General features: G+C 43.5%; 1 protein-coding gene across 1 annotated transcript in view; it reads left to right on the forward strand.

The window, feature by feature from the left end:
- Nucleotides 1-16890, forward strand: part of LOC125298274 (noelin-2-like) — a 68405-nt gene extending 51515 nt beyond the window's left edge. The window contains exons 8-9 of the mRNA XM_048248977.1: nucleotides 13123-13237; nucleotides 16307-16890. Coding sequence (XP_048104934.1) covers nucleotides 13123-13237; nucleotides 16307-16890 — 699 coding nt within the window. The remainder of the gene's footprint in view (nucleotides 1-13122; nucleotides 13238-16306) is intronic.
- The last annotated feature ends 568 nt before the right edge of the window (nucleotides 16891-17458 follow it).

The following is a 17458-nucleotide window of genomic DNA, read 5'->3' on the forward strand; positions in this document are numbered from 1 at the left end:
GCGGGATAATAGACTCCCGCGGTGGTCTGTTCACAGAAGTTAATGCACTACGAGGTTTAAACGTCCCTCCGGCGTTGGGGCGCTTTTACAACCTCGACCGTGCATTAACTTCTGTGAACAGACTGTTCGTCGCCCATTATCCCTTACTCATTATATATATTATATTATATTATATTATATTATATTATGCTATTATATCATTGTCCAATGAGCAGATTTTATAGCAACAAGCTTTCATAGTCAAGACCCAAAGGGAAAACTCAAGCCAACAAGCCAATTGACCTGTCGCTAAGCGCCACCCTTAGAACGCTGATGAGCCAATGACGGTCAAGCCTCAACAGGACTCGGACATCAGCTCGGACAACTCCATAGGAAACAACACGGAGGAGGCATAAAATGACAAATGAATGGTTATTTATGGAGTTTATTAACTCAAAAAACCCCGACGGATAACCATGGTCAAAGGGGGACGTGTAATACTGATAGACGGTACCCCGAGAGGCTAGAAAACGGGGTATATTTTCATCAACCTAACATATCTTAGCATCAATCTTCCACTAGCTAGCTAGCTAGCATTAACGTCAGTGGTTTTTGCACGGTGATTTGCACGGCTACTCGCCACAACTGCTTGTCACCTTGTATGTATTTGAATAGTTTTGAATACACCCCTCCATAGCATAATTAAGTCACTTTTGATAGCTTCTGGAGGAAAGTAAATCCTTTATCGTCCAAAACGTCCTCAAAGCCTGCTTTCATATACTGTCAGCTGCCATTGTCCACAATGTATTTTTAATCAAGTCTGGTTTGTTTGTCCGAGTTTTCACATGGTAACAATGGGGGGCGGAGCTTAGCGACAGGTCAATTCAGTGGCTTCTTCCGTGTTACCATGTTCTTAAAGGAACCAACAGGGCCTAGCATTTCATCCAGTGGCTTCTTCCATGTTACAGTAACATGTTCTTAAAGGAACCAACAGGGCCTAGCATTTCATCCAGTGGCTTCTTTCATGTTACAGTAACATGTTCTTAAAGGAACCAACAGAGCCTAGCAGTTCATCCAGTGGCTTGTTCCATGTTAACATGTTCTTAAAAGAACCAAGAGGGACTAGCAGTCCATCCAGTGGCTTCTTCCATGTTACAGTAACATTTTCTTAAAGGAACCAACAGAGCCTAGCAGTTCATCCAGTGGCTTCTTCCATGTTAACATGTTCTTAAAGGAACCAACAGGGCCTAGCAGTTCCTCTGGGTGCTTAAGAAGTGATGTGACATTTAGATCTCTCTTTGATACTTTTTGAGCTCAGCCGCAAGCCATTGGCTTTAAGGGCTTCTGAGGTTCAGAGACGGGAGAGACGTCTGCTGAGGGCACAAAGGAGCGCTTTCCATCAGTGTACCACCGAGGAAGGAGTGAAATGGAAAGGGAGGAGAGAAAGAGAGGGAGCGGGGGAGGGAGGGAGGGACGGAGGGAGGGAGGGAGAGAAGGAGAGAGGGAGGGACGGAGGGAGAGATCAGCAGCTACAGCTCTACTGTCAGTCTAGGGGAGACAGCGGGATGAGAATGAGGAAAAGTGAGTGAATGAAAGTGTGAGAGAGAGAGAGAAAGGAAGAGAGAGAAAGAAAAAAGAAAGAAAGAAAGGGGGAAGAGAGAGGGAGGGATTTGGGATTCTATGTGAAGCCCAGGGGGATGAGAGTAATGATAATGGGGCAGAGAAAGATCGGGAAAGATAGAAGAGAAACAGAGAGAGAGACTGAGTGAGTGACTCAGAGTGAGTGACTCAGAGTGAGTGACTCAGAGTGAGTGACTCAGAGTGAGAGAAACAGAGAGAGAGAAACAGAGAGAGAGAGAGAGATTGGGGTGTATATGGCCTTGACGACAGGCACCAGAGGCAACAGACTACAACCAGAGAGGAGCACGTAGACAGAGGGTCAGAAAAGGATAAAAAACAAAATCCTGTGTCACACGCTGGCTCACTCTACTGTGGACCAGGCAACCATCTGGCCTGTATCTGGACTGAAGTGGAGTTGGCCTCTATCTACTCCCGATCTGAAGTGGACTTGGCCTCCATCTACTCCCAATCTGAAGTGGACGTGGCCTCCACCTGGTCTGGATCTGAAGTGGACTTGGCCTCCATCTATTCCCGATCTTGGCCTCCATCTGTACTGGATCTGGTCTGGGTTTGGCTTGCATGTGGCCTGGATCTGGCCCCAGCATGGCTCAGCTCTGAGACAGAAGTGCCAAATGTAGAGAGCAACATTCTAAACATGTCCCAGAGGCTTTTAGCAGCTGACAGGCCATCATGAGCTTATTCAGCCAGACTCACTGAATAGCCCGTCCATGTCCCCAGAGTTTATTTGTGCGCTTGTGTGTGTGTCTGTGTGTGAGTGTGTGTGTGTGTGTATGTGTGAAAGAGAAAGATCATGTGTGCACGTTATTCAGCCAGATCCATTGAACAGCCCATCCACTTATCTTGTCTTTCTGTGGAACAATAGAGCCATCAGCTGAAGTGAAAAGAACTGATACATGCATGTTGTTATAGTTGTGATGTCACCCTCTTTTGCTACTTTTATTCTATATTCTATTTTTTCGATCACCCTCCACCCTCTCTGTCTCCCTCCATCTCTCTCTGTCCCTCTCTCTCCTCTTCTCATGTTCTATCTCTTTTTTCATCTCTCTTTCTTTCCCCCTCCTCTTGTACCCCCTTCTAGCTGTACCCTCTTACCTTAGCATGGTCCTTGCTGTCTCCATGGCTACAGTGTCGGAGCAATGGCCTGGCATGGCATTTATAAATTGTTCAACAGTGCGTGAGTTTGTGTGTGTGTGTTTGTGTGTGCGTGTGTGTGCGTGTGTGTGTGTGTTTGTGTGTGTGTGTGTCTGAAAAACAGAAAGAAAGAGAGTTTGTGTGCAACAACTGTTTTTGTGTCAGTGCCTTTGTCTCTGTTTGTGTGTGTGTCCCTGTTTGTGAGTCTAACAGTGTGTGTGTGTGTGTTTGTGTGTGTGTGTACACGACACGTGTGTATGTGTGTGTGTGCACGTATGTATATGGTTGTATGTGTGTGATGAGTTACTTAAGCGCAACTGTGCGTGTGCATGTGCGTGTGTGTGTGCATGTGCGTGTGTGCGACCCTGGTGCGTGCGTGCTGCATGCTTGTGTGTGCGTGTCTGTGTGTGTGTGTGTTCGTCTCTCACATTGATTGATTCTATGTGATTTATTATTAATGGGTTTTACTGTAACTTCTAATTCCCTTGAGCCCCATGAAGTGTCTGCGTAACCTGTGAGATTCAGCCTCCCTCCCTTTTCATCCCTTCTTCCTTCCTTCCTCCTTTCTTTCTTTCTTTCTTTCTTTCTTTCCCTCCCTCCTTTCTGCTCTCCCTTTCTGTCACACACACACACACACACACACACATACACACACACACACACACAGCAAAATAGCAAGATGCCATATTTCATGACTGAATTTTCTTTTCCCAGTAAATGTGCATGCACACTCTCAGTGGTCTTGATTGTGGTAAGCCTGCCAATCTGAAATGAGCAGACACACACACAGACACACACCCACACCCACACATTCACATTCACAAATTGATCGAATCTAAATTGCTATAGGGCATGCTTGCATATGCATGTGTGGATACATGGTTCACACACATACACAAAACCTCTGCTATACACCCATGAGTCAGCAAAGACTTGCACGTAAACAAATTCCAGTCATTCACACATACACACACACACACACACACACACACACACACACACACACACTTAGGTAGACACACACACAGAGGGAAGAGCGAGGAAGGGAGAGAGAGAGAGAGAGGGAGGGAGAGAGAGGGGGAGAGAGAGAGAGAGGAGGGAGAGAGAGAGAGAGAGAGAGGGGGGGAGAGAGAGGGGGGGAGGGAGAGAGAGAGGGGGGGAGGAGAGGGGGGAGGGAGAGAGAGAGAGGGGGGAGAGAGAGAGAGAGGGGAGGGAGACAAGCGTCAGAAACGATAATCAGCTTGAAGAATTGGCGAGGATAGGAGAAGAGAGAGAGAGAGAGAGGAAGAGAGGAGCATGAGATCAAAGGAAATGCAGGATATGATGATGATGAAAGAGAAGGAGGAAGAGCATGAGAGACAAGAGAAAGAGAGGGGGAGAGAAAGAGAGGGGGAGAGAAAGAGACCTTGTTACTGATGGAGAAGGTGATGAGAATGCAAGAGAAAAAAACTGTGTCTGTGTGTGTGTGTGTGTGTGTGTGTGTGTGTGTGTGTGTGTGGTTGTCTGTGTCTGTGTCTCTGTGTGTGGTTGTCTGTGTCTGTGTGTGTGTGTGTGTGTGTGTGTCTTGATTCTATTGATCCTCCCCCCATTGAGATTAAAAAAGACACAGGCAGAGGTCAGGCAGTTAACACGAGACAAAACCACACCACACACCCAACCACAAAGCACCTCTTCAGCAGTACAACATGTGCGTGTGTGTGTGTGTGAGAAAGAGAAAGAGAGTGTGTGTCTGTGCGTGTTTGTATATGTGTGAGTGTATGATCATGACTCATCATGACTGCGTCATGACTGCGTGCCTGTGTGTGTATGTGTGTGTGCGTGTGTGTGTGCATGTATGCGCATGCCTGCACATGTGTGTGTGCGTGTGTGTGCATGCCTGCACATGTGTGTGCGTTAGTGTGTGTGTATGTGTACGTGTGTGTGCATGCCTGCACATGTGTGTGTGTGTGCATGCCTGCACATGTGTGTGCATTTGTGTGTATACGGTATGTGTGCGTGTCATGTCTGGTGTGTCAGTGTGTTGGCGTTACCAGTTGGGTTTGAATCATCGGAGACGTGTCGTGGAAAAAAACGGTCCATTTCCGAATCCAATGAGCAATTTATCACTTAACTACTTACTAATTCTCTGGAACTCTGGAACAAAGCGTCCGAAGGAGACAATGCAGACAGGAGATCTCTGAAGACTGTTGATCTTTATTCACCGTATTGCAGTGATAGTCCAGCCTAAACAATGTCCAGACCAGGTGTCAAGCAATAGGGTGATGTGAGCTGTCATCAGCTGGAGCCCCCGATGAGATCTGACTAACACGTGGCTGCGACCTATCTTTTATACTCCTTAACCTTGGGGTTGGGCCCTCTCGCCACCCTCGAAAGACACCTGTTGGCCTATCAGCATCCACCAAGGTTACGACTATTGGTGGAACCCATTGTCTCATCATGCATTAAATATATGCAAAACTGTCTTCTTCTGGGTTTTTCCCAGATTCTGTTTTTTCCCAGTTGTAACAGGGCTTCTTATCTTGCCACCTGTTACTTGGCCTTGCTGTTACCACCATTACATCATCCAATTACATCATCCTCTCGCTCTCGACCATCTAGTTCACTGTGAACTCCTTCACCTCGATCATCTAGCCAGGTGTCACTGTGAACTCCTTCACCCCACTCCTTGACTGCTGGTCTGGTCTGTTTAAGATGTGTACAGGCCTTGAAGTCTCATAATAATTGCAGTAATATCAAAGTTTATAAAAACCATACATGCATCCGCAGTGATGTAGTACTCGAGACCGATTTCTGCTTTCTCGGACTCGACTCGGACTTGTTCCTTCAAAGACTCAGTCTTGACTCGGTCTCGGACCACAGTGGGAGGAGAAGGACTCATAATTTCAGACCGAGTCCTCGAGACCAGCGCATTTTTTTATGTTCATATAAAAAAAAATGAAAATGAAATTTCACGGCGGCCAGGTCTTTGCCCCTTGCGTTGGCCTTGGTGCCCCCTTCTTTCAATATTCTGCTTTGCGTCCGTTTAATAGCGATTTTTATTTAGCCTATAGCCTGTCAAAATAATCTTAGCATCACTGGCAAAACTAATTCAGTCTTACACAGTGGAGAAAATGACAGCGCATGGCAAGACAGAAAGTGCGTCCAAACTCACCCATTTTTCTCAGTTGAAATACTCGCAATCATTAAGCCTACTCATCACACAGACAAATGTATCGCATCACATGAAAGAGCTTTTTCTCATCTTTTAAACGATGTTAGCCGCTAATTGCTGTGGTGAATGGTTCGCGAGAAAAGTAAATAATATAATTAAATTTAATCTTAACGTCTACATAAGGTGCTATACCCATCTCCCCTACCCATTCATCTCGGTGGAATACTTCACAAACCCTTAGTTCAACACATGACAAACCATATATCAGAATAAACAGCAGACCTTACCAGAAATAAAGCAGTCCCCTGTACAGTAAGCCGTTCCAGAATATTCCGGTTAAATTAAAAATGTAATCTGCGGCAAGGTCTACATTCATGTCTCCAACTTTGGTCTTTAGGTTTCAAAATGTGTTTAAATCGTTCTTCATGATTTCATAACAGGCCAAATACAAAATAAATGTTACAAATATTGCCTAGATATAGGTAAATATTAAAATCAGAGGATATACAGCTGAGTAAGAGTTTGTGAAAGGAGTCTTAATGATCAAAAAATGCTAAGCATGCATCTAGGCTATTTGAGTTTCTTAAAGCTGAGCTGTGCTTAAATTGTTCAAAACATGATTCCATAACAGGCCAAATATAAAATAAATGTAAATATTAAATATAGCCTAGACATTTAAATATTAGATGATCAGATGATTTACAGTTCTATGTAATATGTCATGTTTCATGTTTTTGTAATGTTTCATACAGTGATGCAGGTCTACTGTAGCCTGACGAGCCAGACCCACATTAAAATGTAGGGTCTGGGCACTCACCGTTCGCAGTGCTCAGTCCGGGGGGGATAATCAGTTGTCTTTCAAATTCCCTCTGCACGCCAATAGGACAGCGGCAGCTATGAGTCCCATCGTTTCCCACCAGCGGAGCTAGTTGGCTAGTTCAAGCGTTTGCCTACTTAATAAAAGCTTAACTCGTGTCACACTGTTAAGCCAGCAGCAACATCCATCTTATTTGTTTTCAAGTAGCAGGGAATTCAAGCCAAACCGTTTGCAACTCTGCCATCAATCATTATGTTAAGCCCACCTAACTTGACTCTATACCGCGATTTCATTGGCCTGATTTAAGTTTCGATTTCTGGAGCTCACAAGCCAACGGAGAGTTGCTAGACTAGCCCTGGCAGCAAATGTAATCTGCGGCCGCTAGGGGCGCGTCTAGATTTCTAGGCTAGGTCTACTGCTGTGAATAGGCTAAATACAACTTTGATTATTTTTATAGCCTACTACTGTATAGTTAACTTTGGCCTTGGTGCCCTGACATGTGGCCTTTGTGCCCCCCACCAAATATGCCCAACTGAAGGCCAAGTGGCCTTGTCCCTAAAATGGTGAAATTACAAGCCTGGGCCTAACTGTTGATTATTAATTGGGGTGATATTAAATCATGAATATGAAAACTGACATGTTTTTATGGTTTTGATCTCGACTCCTAAAGGACTCGGTCTCGACTCGGACTTGCTTCCTCAAAGACTCGGTCTTGACTCGGACTCGACTGTATTTGAAAACCAACGGACTCGGTCTCGACTCGGTCTCGACCCTTCAAAGACTCGGTCTTGTCTCGGACTCGGCATAGGCGGTCTCATCCCCATCACTATGCATCCGTTAACCCTTAGAACCCGATTGATGCAAAGTGCGTCAAAAAACACACCCTTTCTTCTCTGTTACATTGCTCCGGAACTGTTCATTGCAGCGAGATGAAACATTTATTGCGTGACAGAGCAGAAGCGGGGCTTTCCAAAGAGACTACACACTTGTCTGTACTATCAAGTATGAAAATTAAAAGAAATCATGAAATTAAATCAAATTGCATCATATTTAAAGTCTATACTTCTCTGCGTTCACCTGCGCACCCATTACTCTTGTTTAAATTACTTGCGAACCCGTGATCGTATCGATATGGCATATCAGATGAAAGAGGGGACACAGGGCTATCCATTGGTACCATGTTTATCGATCTTTCTGGCTTATAAAAACAGACGAAATGACTGCAAAATAATAACGTCACAAACGTACATCATAACGTCATAATGTACACAAACCAACGCTGCACACCCATTACTCTCGTTTGAATTACTCGCGGACCTGTGATCGGATAGATATGCCACGCATGTCAGATGAAAGAGGACACTTAGAGCTGTCATTTGATACCAAGAACATCCTTCTGGGTTATAAAACAGAAGTGACAGCAAAATAATAACTTCATATAGCTGGACTTACCCCACGTTTTTGTCTGTTCTTGTGGCAAAGCATGTTTATAATCCAACGCTATCGTGTGTTTCTCTATGGCAAAGCATGTTCATAATCCGGTTTTGAGATCCTAGTAAATTCCTGCATGGCATCCAATTCAAGGCTCACATTCCATCCCAATTTGTTCAACAAAGAAACACCTTTTTTGCCTTTACTTTGTTCATGGCAATCCAGTAAAAAGTTGAGAATCATTACACCATAGGAAAGCAGGCTAACACGCAACCTCGGGTCAAGTCATGTCAGATCAGTTCGTGTCACAGATATGGAGCGCAGAAAAGGTCATTTTTCAACACTAAATAAAAAATGGCATTTATTTCCGTAAATCACACACCACATATTTCTGTAAATTGCTCAGCCCCAGAGTATCCCTCCAACATGGCAATTATATTGCCCGAATCAGGACAGTCCAACACTCTCACTACTTGCCCTACACACACATGAAATGCATGTAGAGCTATGAGCTTGCTGTCGTGAGATACCTGTCAAAATATAAGAATTTTTATAATACGCTTTTTATATTTTAATTCTTTAAAAATCAAAATAAAATCAATGCTAGTACTAGTACATGAAATAATGGGTCTGGATAGCCTAGACTCTGCTGAAAAAAACAATATATAATATGTGTGTGTGGCACTTACAATGACCAGGTAGGTAATGAATAAAGGTAGTGAAAATGCCCTAAAAACAGCTTAGGGTTCTAATGGTTAAGTCATAGAAATCCACCACAGACGCTAGGCTCATCAAGATGAGTCTAATTATCTGTAGTGCACCACCTTGGAAACAAAAATAACACAACCAGCATGAAAACACAAGGCAACATCGAGTCAGCCAGAGTCAGCATCTGCATTTAAAGAACTCATCAGTGTCCTTGCTGATTGATAGTTTGCATCCCAGTCATTATTTATGTATTTACTGTACTTATTTATTTATTTGTTTGTTTACTTATTCAAAAGAGAGATAGCATTTTAGTGTTCCAGTAGGACTAAATGGTTCTCCTAGTTCACAGCTATAGGCCTACCGTTTAAACTTCGGATCTACACATTAATTCACATCAATACGAAAATAGAAACACTTTGACATCTGCATGTAAGCATCCCAAGTAGGTTGTATACTACACACAGACATAAATAATTGTAATTATTTAAGATTAGATTGTTGCACCATGCAATATTTTTTTGCGGTGTCACTTAAGAACACGTTTGAAAATAAGAAGTCGAGTAAGAAAGTGAGGAAATGTGTAGGCTTAGATTTTGATGCAGTACAGACTAAACCACATGTTCCTTTCTCTGCTTTTACCTCATAGGCCTAATAAATAAATAAATAGCCTTCACTTAGCAAAGATAATGGCAAACTATTCTGGCAACGTCTCGTTTCATAACTGGATTTAATTTGTGTCCGCTTTCATCACATTATTATGACCATTAAATGTAGGCTATAGGCCTACTATTTTGCACGCTAAAATCTGATTCATCGGGTAAACACAATAAAGAATGGGAACGTAAGTTGGATTATGTATTCTAAGTTGTAATTCCTCTGTATGTCCTGTTAGTGACCTCAGTGAGAAGTACTGTTAAGGCGCTCTTAGCGATGCTTGAGAACTCTGGAGCACTCGTAGATCTACGAGTGTTATCATGACGCTCTTAAGCTACGATGGTTTTGGGAAACAGTCGGACTTTACGACGCTCTTAGGCTTAAGATGCTTTCGGGAAACTAGGCCCTGGTCTTTATCATTTTTCTGCATGGGTATCAGAGTGTTATTTGATGATATCACTTATGACCAAACAAGTACAAATAATGTTGTCATATACTGCTCTTTCTCTGTTGAAATGCGCTACTTCCATGTTAGTTGTTCCGCTCTTTCCTTCCGGAGGATGGTTTGTAGTGCTAGGTTTAATCAATCTATCAAATCATAGAGATATTGCTTATTACACATTGTTGAAGTGGATGTGCATATCTTTTTTTTTCTAATTTTCCCCTCCTAAAACATCTGGGGGGCTGTATGAAACCTCGTGGTGGGCCTGATCTGGCCCCCGGGCCTTATGTTTGACACCCCTGGTCTACTTATATTACTGTGTGCCTTTAGACTAGATGAAGATAGGGCTGGCTATGTGTGTGTGTGTGTGTGTGTGTGTGTGTGTGTGTGTGTGTGTGTGTTCGTCTCACCCTGGATGCCACTCAAGGTGAGGGTAAACTTTCCACATAGTTTTTTCTTTCCCTTGTCAATACTGCCCAGCCAGAAATAAGACAAAAAAGATAGACCTATATTGGGGTGTGTGTGTGTGTGTGTGTGTGTGTGTGTGTGAAAAGAGAGACCCATCTTGAGCAACTGAATTTTGGCCAAAACCACAAAAGCCATGGTGGCCATCTTTAAAGTCAGTTTGAAAGTCATCACACTCAAAATAAGTATCCTCCTTTTAGAACGATATAAGAAAGTGCTGGGTTCTTTTAAATGGATCAAAGACAGACCATGTCCATCCCAGACTGATCAAAGACAGACCATGTACATGTTGTTTTTTTTCTCCCAGTGTCTATGCTATACTATGCAAATTAATTTGATGACTGTTCTATACATTATGCATACATGCATTAAAAAAATAATAATTGAATTCATGAAAATTAAGATTTTGTGTTACCATACCACTTGAGATGTGTTTTTTATATTTTGTTATAGTCTTTTGATTGGGTAAATTAGATTTACTTCGGTGTACATTAACTTTGCACTTGCAATGTTTTAATATGTAATTGTATATAATCATGCATATGCTGCAGACATTTGAGTTGCAAGCCTTTGTCCAAAGGAAATCCAATCTGCATGAAACACAGGTGATCAATAACTCCGATAGTGCAGTTCACTCAAAGAGGACATCTTCCTTTTGTCAGCATATGACATTACTTCAGATCCATTTTGTATGAGAAGTCTTTTCCCAGTGCCAAAGTGAAACGATAGAAAGAATTAGATTGCAGAAAGAGAGAATGGGGGGGGGGATCAAATCATCTAATTGGCTTGTTTCTGTCAACGAGCACACAACAACATCGGAGTCTCTAAATCGCTTTCCTCAGCACTTGGCTTCCACATCAGACACTAGCAAGTAAGCAAAACCAATTTGAGCATAGCGCGCAGCACAGCCCAAATAAACTTCTCACTCTAGCATCTCCTCCCTGGCAGCCTTTCAAAGAAATAGATCACAGCCGCTTTCAATTTTGCCTTTGTCGAGCTGTTGCAAACGTGAGAGACATCCTGTATGCTACTGTTGATTAAAATATACCCTGTTTTCTAGCCTCTCGGGGTACCAGCTATCAGAATTACACGTCCCCCATGCAAAACGTTTGACCATGGTTCTCCGTCGGGGTTTTTTGAGTTAATAAACTCCATAAATAACCATTAATTTGTCATTTTATGCCTGCTCCCTGTTGTTTCCTATGGAGTTGTCCGAGCTGATGTCCGAGTCCCATTGAGGCGGGACTGTCATTGACTCATCAGCGTTCTAAGGGTGGCGCTTAGCAACAGGTCAATTTGAGTTAGGTACCCTAGAGTTAAGGTAATTTGTTTCATGTTCCATTTTATACATTTGGATTTTCATTAACTATCAAATTGCAATATGTCTCTTGGATCTTGCGATGGTATTCAGTCGTCAATCCTTTGGCTTTTATGTTCTTCTCAAACACACTCACTCTCTCTCTCTCTCTTTCTCTCTCTCTCTCTCTCTCTCTTGTTCTCTCTGGTTACAGCACCCGTAAAATAATCGGGTCCTCTTTCCCAAGGGGACCCGGGTCCTTTCCTAATCCCACCCCATCTCTCTCTCTCCCACTCGCTTCCTGTCACTCTTTCCACTGTCCTGTCAATTAGAATAATAAAAGCCCCAAATATATATATAAATATTATACTAATATAAATATAAAATATCATAATTTACTGTATACTTTATATAAAAGGCATAAAAGCATAAAAGTTACCAGCCTCCTGATCAACAGAATTTTTCAGTCTACAAAAATGCATTCTATCGCCTACCTTTTCTAAAATCCCTCAGGCAGGCTTTTGCCGCTATAATAAAAACTCTCTCCATCCCTCCCTCTCTCTCTCTCTCTCTCTTTCTCTCTCTCTCTCTCTTTCATGTTCCTTTGTGTCTGCAGCTAGGTCTTCCCTCTCTCTGCATGGTCTGACCTGTTGAGATGAGCTCTCAAGTTGTTTCTAAGATGAATAAATGTAGCAGGAAAATGCTGCATTTCTCTTCCATTTTCTGTCCGTCTCAGTAAAAATTTGTTCATTATTATTATTTTGTCATTCATATGCACTTGGTTTCCTGCATCTGAATGGGTCTGTCTGTGATGTTGGGGGAGCTGAGTTCTGTCTGAAAAACACCTGTTCACCTGTGCTCTCTCTCCCCCTCTCTCTCTCTCTCTCTCACCCTTACCTCATCCTTTGCTACCTGCGTCTTCATCTCTTTTTCATGTTCTTCCTCTCTTCATCCTTCTATTATTTTCCTACTTTTTCTTCTTTCTCTCTCTTCTACTTATCAACGTCTTTCTCTTCTTCCTCTTCCTGTGTTTTTCTACCTGTCTTCTTCTTCTCCTTCTATCTTTTCGTCTTCTCCTATCTTTTCTTCTCCTTCTATCTTTTCTTCTTCTCCTTCTATCTTTTCTTCTTCTCCTATCTTTTCTTCTTCTCCTTCTATCTTTTCTTCTTCTCCTTCTATCTTTTCTTCTTCTCCTTCTATCTTTTCTTCTTCTCCTATCTTTTCTTCTTCTCCTTCTATCTTTTCCTCTTCTCCTATCTTTTCTTCTCCTCCTTCTATCTTTTCTTCTTCTTCTCCTATCTTCTTCTTCTTCCTCCTCTTCCTCTTCTTCTTCTTCTTCTTCTTCTTCTGCTATCTTCTTCTTCTTCTTCTTCCTCATCTTCCTCTTCCTCCTCCCCCTCCATCAGGTCTGGTCAATGGATGGCTACTTCAAAGGCAGACGGGTTCTTGAGTACCGGACCATGGGCGACTTCGTCAAGGGACAGAACTTTGTGGTGCACGTGCTGCCGTATCCCTGGGCAGGTACTGTAACATCTGTGAGATTCACACCACTTTACTGACTAACGCTTAAATCGGTTAACCCAATCAGGAGCAATGCTGCATTAATCAAGAGAATTATTACTTACTTTTTCCCTGTGTGTGTGTGTGTGTGTGTGTGCGTATGTTTGTGTGTATAAATATGTGTTGTCTGTGTGGGCCTTTGTACATTTGTACAATTGTACATTGTACATTTGGATACAAAGCGTTTGCTAAATACCACTTATGTTACAATAGCCACAATCAGGTGTTCACGAAGCAGAACAGGTGTTCACGAGGCAGAGCTAGGTAGAGAGGAGACGAGGCTGAGAACACACCTGACCATGCTAACAGTGTGTAGGTGGCGGCCCAGATAGCAATGAAATGTACCTGACCCAGTTAGCAGCACCCCTGGGTGGACCGAGTTCAGTTCAGGTGAGCTCAGAGTTGCTGACTGAGTCTAAGATTGTTTGTAGTGAGTCTCGATGAGCTGACGTGAGCTAGCCTGAATGAACCCAGAGAAACCTGTTAGCAAACTTGAATTTGCTCTGCAGGTCTGTCTGGAAAGGATTCCATTGACACCCGTTTCCGAACTTCCCATTTTTTATGACTTTCAGGGGTGAAATTAGACTTAAATAGGTGCATTAAACGCTTACCGGATCATTTCAGAAGTGCAGCAAACTCATCCTTCTTGTAAATGAAGGTTTTAAAGGAACCATATGTAAGATTGTGGCCAAAACTGGTACTGCAATCACTTTCAAAATACTGAAGAGCGGTGTATCCCTCCCCTCCCCTGATTTCGAGGTTGCACACGCGGATGGCAAAACACTACTGACTTCGTGATTAGTAGATAGATGGAGGGTGGCGCATCAGTTCAAAACACAACATGACATGACATGACAAAACACAACATCAACAACAGTTGTGGGCTGCAGCTTCACTTTTTAAATGACAAATGGCTGGACTACTGTTGTCAGTGATATAAGTATTTGAAATGAACATGATTTCTTAATGTCTAGTGACATATCAGGGGCATTTTATGATTAATTGAAATATTTTTCTTACATACGGTTCCTTTAAATGCAGCTGTGTTACTCAATTCCAAAAAAAATACATGTCCATATTTATTTCAATCTGTCACCAACCATCAGCAAAGGCATTGGTTGTGTTGAATGCACACGGTTGTGATTGGATCCTGGGGGTTTTGGTAATTTGGAAACAGGCATAAATGGGATCCTTTCTAGACTCACTTGCAGAGCAAATTCAAATTTGCTAATAGGTTTGTCTGGGTTCACCTACACTGGCTAGAGGTGAGGACACTTTTAATTCGTGAAAGTACAATTATATCTTATTTGTAATACATATTTGTCATGTGTTAGTTGTATCTCATATGTAGAAAGATAAACAGGTATGTACAGGATAGTGTAGGAAATTCAGGAATAGAAAAGTATCATGTTATTTAACTCATATCAAGAGATACAGAATGGTCAGTTGAGCTCAGGTGTTCTGTGCACACTAGGTACAGTATGTGTAGGCTGACGCTGCAGCTAGACTCTCTGCAGGTGTCCTGATTCCCACATCGTTAATCCGTTCACACCCTCCATTCCTCGTCTCCTTGCCACAGCTATCAGAATGTAAATATAAATATAGCATACATATTCAAGGAAAGCAGCCCCCTCCATAAATCTGTAGCCAAGAGCAAAAAGAGGACCTGCCGCAAACCCAGTTATTGAATAAGGGAAAATATTCGAAAGACCAAGGATCATAATGTAAACAGAAGGCAAAGGGCATAGGAAGGCTGTCGTGTAATAGTGAAGGCATCTTTGAGCCTGGCATCTTTGACCCGCTGATGTCTGTACTGATTTCTACCTGATTTCATTAGGTTGTTAATTTAGCCTGAGTTAAACTTTTAGACTTTACTCTTTGCATAATTATATAATTTAAACGAGGGCCATTTGTCTTTCTCCAGCATTTTTCCTCTTTCCGTAGCTGGGTTTGCGGCAGGTCTTCTTGCTCTTGGCTGCAGATTTATGGAGGGTGCTGCCTCGCATGAATATTTATTCCATGCTATGTCTAACACTCTGATAGCTTCTGCAACTCTAGAGTTGGAATAGACTCAGACAAAAAACATTAGAATTCCAAATCAGCCAGACTGTGTCGGCCAATCAGGAATTGGCCAAGGACTCCAGGCCTTTTTATGCTGGTCAGTCGTTCAATTTAGTTAGTATAATTGGCAAGTTATCGTTATTTGAGCACAGAAAAAGCTCACTTTAAAGGGGCTTTTGCTTGAAATAATCTAGTGTGGCTGGATATGAGCCTGTGTGGTGGTGGTGTGTGCTACTCATGGTGAGGGATGTTGGTGAGTTACTTCTAGGGATTGTGTTCTCTTAACTGTTGGTGAGTTACTTCTAGGGATTAGGTTCTCTTAACTGTTCATAAATTACTTCTAGGGATTAGGTTTTCTTAACTGTTTATAAATTACTTCTCTTAACTGTTTATGAGTTACTGCTAGGGATTGTGTTCTCTTAACTGTTTATGAGTTACTTCTAAGGATTGTCTTCTCTTAACTGTTTATTGTGGCTTCTCAAGCTGTGTACAAGTTGGAACAACTGATGAGCAAAATGACTGTATTATCAAGGAGAAGCCCATTCTCAAAATACAAAGATTTTGGAAAGAAAACAGTTCAGTTGGTGGTGTCACAAAGTTATAGTTAGATATATTTTCCCATTTTACCTTTACTTCATCCTGTTTCTTCCTGTCTTGTTTCTATCTTCCTCTGTCTTTCTGTTTCTTTGTCTCACCCTCCTGCCTCTCTTTTCCTTCTATACTTCTGTCCCCATTTCTCTCTTTCTCTCTCTTTCTTGCCGTCTTTCTCCCCCTACTGTCTCTCATCCTTCATCTTTCTCCTACTCTCTTTCTTTCCTTCTTTCTGTCCCCTTGTATTACTTCTCCTCTTTCTATATTTGTTTCTTTTTCTCAATTCCATCTATCTCTCTCTCTCTATCTCTCTGTCTCTCTGTCTGTATTTCTTCTGCTCTCTATCTATCTCCCTCTCTCTATCCCTTTATCCCCTAGGGACGGGCCACGTGGTGTACAACGGCTCCCTCTACTACAACAAGCACCAGAGTAACGTGGTGGTGCAGTACCACCTCCGCCAGCGCCGCGTGCTCCTGCAGCGCAGCCTCGCCGAGGCCGGCTACAACAACACCTTCCCCTACTCCTGGGGTGGCTGGTCCGACATCGACCTCATGGCCGACGAGACCGGCCTGTGGGCAGCCCATTCCAGCCTGTCGCGCGGCGGCAGCCTCACCCTGAGCCGCCTGGACCCGGGGACGCTGGAGGTTCTGCGCTCCTGGGACACGGGCTTCCCGAAGCGGAGCGCCGGAGAGGCGTTCCTGATCTGCGGCACGCTCTACGTGACCAACTCGCACCTGGCCGGCGCCAAGGTGCACTTCGCCTACCACACGTCCACGGGGAGCTACGAGTACGCCGACGTGGCGTTCCACAACCAGTACGCGCACCTGAGCATGCTGGACTACAACCCGCGCGAGCGAGCGCTCTACGCATGGAACAACGGCCACCAGGTGCTCTACAACGTCACGCTCTTCCACGTGGTGCACGGCGGAGGAGGCGGGGGAGGGGGGCCCGGGGAGGCGTAGATGGAGATGAGTGGATGTGGGGCTGAGGGCGGGGGTGGGAAATAAGATGGAGATGAGTGGATGTGGGGCTGAGGGCGGGGTGGGGCGTGAGATGGAGATGAGTGGGATGTGGGGGGGGGGGGGGGGGGTGTAGATGGAGAGGGGAGGACGGGGGGGGGTGGAGAAAGGTCCAAAGTTGGACAATGGGTGGGATGACCGGGGGTAACTGATTTAGAAATACCATCTCCTCTCTTCCGTATGAACTGGTACAGCCACCATAATGGCTGGATAGGGGCCTGGTTTTCTCTGAGGTGTGATTGGGGTTGTAGTTTGGGTTGTGATGAAAGTGGGCAAGTGTCATGAGGCTGAGGTGTGTGTGGGAGGGGAGGGGGGGGGGTCCAACCGTAATCTATCCAATGAATTGTTTGAGGAATACAATGGACTGAGATGTCACGCTAGTTTAATATTGTTGTGGTAAGACTGCAGCATGTCACTCCAGATCCAGGATCTGTGGAATATAAGGGGAGTGCCAGATGGATTCAGATTTCTTTCCCAATGTGTTCTTCAAGTGAATCCAGACTGAGCTCCA

This window comes from Alosa alosa, chromosome 7 (genome assembly GCF_017589495.1).
Source record: "Alosa alosa isolate M-15738 ecotype Scorff River chromosome 7, AALO_Geno_1.1, whole genome shotgun sequence".
In the NCBI taxonomy this organism is placed as follows: domain Eukaryota; kingdom Metazoa; phylum Chordata; class Actinopteri; order Clupeiformes; family Clupeidae; genus Alosa; species Alosa alosa.